Source organism: Amaranthus tricolor, chromosome 12, assembly GCF_026212465.1.
Source record: "Amaranthus tricolor cultivar Red isolate AtriRed21 chromosome 12, ASM2621246v1, whole genome shotgun sequence".
Lineage (NCBI taxonomy): Eukaryota > Viridiplantae > Streptophyta > Magnoliopsida > Caryophyllales > Amaranthaceae > Amaranthus > Amaranthus tricolor.
Genome location: NC_080058.1, coordinates 2,600,197 through 2,603,610, shown reverse-complemented (window position 1 = coordinate 2,603,610; position 3,414 = coordinate 2,600,197). Strand labels below are relative to the sequence as shown.

The window sequence follows — 3,414 nt, the reverse complement described above, 5'->3', positions numbered from 1 at the left end:
TAAACCCATAAAGACGCTAAAGGGGCTGCTACATGTACATAACTAATGTTATTGTTCAACCTTATTATTGAAATATGTGGATAGGCGACATTGTACGTATCTTTAATTATATGCAAAAAATCAAAATATTGATCCATTGGACTTGGTCTTATTCAATTTTTTTTTTCAGTTAAATGACCAATTTGTTTAAAAACAATGCCCTAAAATAATATTCTCTCACATTCGTTTAGTTAGAAGTATGGATGCATTATATTTTTTTTGCGGTTCTATATAAATGTATGACGCTAAATTAATTCAAGTTGAAATTTGTGGTGAATGAGGTTTGAACTTATGCCACGTTGATCTAATATCATCTGGAGAGACCAACTCATATACTAACTTATATTCAAGTCCTACTCGCTCCAATCAAAGGATCAAATGCAGTGCGAAAGCCATAAAACTTTAATTACCCCTTTTTCATCTCTATCCTAGAATATCTTATAAGATAAATTTGCCTATATATGAGTGAACCTCACTTGCTTGGACTAAACCTATGACCTTCAGATCATAGGATATAACCCTCATCAAAATAAATCAGAGAATCAACTCAATTAAAAAATTAATCTGATAAATAATACTCCACGATATATTATATACTCTAATATTAGTTTAATAAATAAATTTAATTTTATGGATTGCTACATCCTTATACGCTGTGTTTTCCACTAAGCTAATTAAGTTATTGCACATTTTTCTTTGTTTATTTATTTTTCATTGACTGGACTGTTCTAATCCTCCTAGAGTGCTACTATGTATACGGATCACGCTACCTTCTTTTGCCTATAAAACTGATAATTATACTCAGTAAATCTAAGGAACAAAAACTCATTCATAAAGCCACAAAATTTCCTTAATACTTACAAAATGGAGCTTATCGGCAAACCTTATATGGTTGTTACTTTGCTACTCCTGGCAATACTTTCTCCTAGTCTTCAATTAACAGGTATGCTAAGTCTTCTCTGTTCTAGTCCTGTAAAATACTCCCTCCAAACCAATTTAGTTGTCCCATTTGCTTGAATACGGTTATTAAGGATGGTGTGGGGTCCATTAAAAAGAGTATATAGTGAAGGGTAAGTAGTGAATGGTAGTTGGGTAAGTAATATGGGGGTATATTCGTAATTACGTGTGTGAACTAAGGACATTTAGGTAAAAAAAGATTGACAAAAATAGAAATGTGAAAACTAAAATGACTTTGCCAAATAAGGAAATGGGACAACTAAAATGGTTCAGAGGGAGTATTATTTATATTTTTTCTGTCCCATTAAATTTGCTACTGAGAATGAGATTTTTCCTCATAAGTTAAAATATATCACTTTAAGTAGTAAATTTAAAGGGGCCGAAGAGTAACATAGGATAAGCTGCTTATGAGAGGTTAAAAGTTTGGTTAAATCGGCCTTAAAATAAAAACTGTTTTTTTATTTAAATGGAATGAAAATCAACTAATTTTGCTTCATGTGATACAGAGGGAATTGGTGTATGTTACGGAAGAAATGGCAACAACTTACCCTCCCCACAACAAGTAGTAAACTTATACAAATCCAGAGGGATAGCAAACATGAGAATCTATGACCCCAATCCAAACGTTCTCCAAGCTCTAAGGGGATCAAACATAGGCCTAATCGTCGATGTTCCAAGGACCGACCTCAGGTCACTTGGCTCGGACCCTTCAGCTGCAAACCGGTGGGTCCAAAACAACATAGTCCCTTATGCGTCAAATGTCAATTTTCGATACATTGCAGTTGGGAACGAAATCATGCCTGGTGATGCCGAGGCAGGGTCAATTCTCCCGGCCATGCAAAATGTCCAAAATGCTCTTCGATCAGCTAACTTAGCTGGTAAAATCATAGTCTCGACAGCAATAAAAAGTTCAATTGTTAGCGGATTCCCACCCTCTAAAGGTGTTTTTACATCTTCCTCTTACATGAATCCTATTGTTAACTTCCTTAGAAATAACGGATCACCTTTGTTAGCCAACATTTACCCCTATTTTTCGTACATTGGTACCCCAAGTATCCGCCTAGACTACGCACTCTTTACTTCACCTAACCCCCAAGTTAGCGATGGTAATTTACAATACCAAAACCTCTTTGATGCATTGCTTGACACAGTCTATGCTGCACTCGCAAATGCGGGTGCTCCTAACACGCCCATTGTGGTGTCAGAGAGCGGGTGGCCGTCCGCTGGTGGTCAAGCTGCTACTTTTGGTAACGCGGGGACTTATTACAACAATTTGATTGGCCACGTGAACCGAGGTACTCCACGTAAAAATCAAGCAATTGAGGCGTATTTGTTTGCTATGTTTGATGAAAATCAAAAGGGTGGAGGTGTTGAAAACAATTTTGGACTTTATACTTCTAATCAACAGCCTAAGTACCAACTTAATTTTAGAAACTAAAAATATTTAGCCTTGTTTTTATATACTATATTATAAATCTAAATAAATCGGCGAAACTCAAAATGGAAACCGAACTAATCTATAATGATGAGTTATATATTGTATTGTGTTATAAATATGATTAATTCAATACAGAATGTTATATATGGTTAATCAAATCTACAATGTTATAATTATGATTGATTTATTATTGATATAAATGTCTCCTAATTTTATGTTTTCTCTAAATCCATTGAAAAGAGGAAGAGAGGGAACAGAAAAGAAGGAGAGAGAATAATAAGAAAAGTGAAGTTTGTTTAGCAAAAGGGAAGGAAAAAGAAAAGTAAAAAAATATTTTCTTCTAAATTTTTCAACTTTTAAAAAGATTTAGTTTATAATTCAATACAACCACCATAATAAATTTTAAAAATAAATATAACATAAATATTTTATACCAAAAATTTGAGATTATTAGTGCTTACTTATAAATATCTTGTAATTTGTATCAAATACAAGTTTTTAAAAATTTAGTTCCTATTTTCAACATTTTATTTGTATTTTATTCAAATTTTTATTAGTATAAAAAATAAATGGCTCAAATTTTATATCATAAAAATTATATATTGTGGTGCTTGGCTTTAAAGTAGATTATTATAGAATTACCCATAGAATTGTCTATTAACAAAAATTAAGGAGCTAAATGCTTTTAAATTCCATCCTTTCTGTTAATAAAACGACCAACTTAATCAAAAAATTATACTAATAATTAAAGTTTCACGAATATTATATACTCTTATCACGCCTTCTAATACAACCATAGTGAAAGTGTATGGATATATTTAGTTTATTTATCTTATCTAATTATTTTTACTAAACTTAAATAATAAGAGGCTAAATTCAAAGGATAAATGATTTTAGCTCAGTGGTTTTCATTCTTTCATAGATTACGGACATGTGCTACGTGGTCTCTCACACATGACCTCTAAATTAAGCGGTCTCAA

General features: G+C 32.3%; 1 protein-coding gene across 1 annotated transcript; it reads left to right on the top strand.

Annotated features, from left to right (window-relative positions):
- The first annotated feature begins 764 nt into the window (after positions 1 to 764).
- LOC130796921 (glucan endo-1,3-beta-glucosidase-like) lies at positions 765 to 2,760 on the top strand. Its single transcript, XM_057659353.1, has 2 exons — positions 765 to 982; positions 1,503 to 2,760. The coding sequence occupies exons 1-2, from the start codon at positions 904 to 906 to the stop codon at positions 2,432 to 2,434; spliced, it is 1,011 nt and encodes a 336-aa protein (XP_057515336.1). The 5' UTR covers positions 765 to 903; the 3' UTR covers positions 2,435 to 2,760.
- Positions 2,761 to 3,414: the final 654 nt, after the last annotated feature.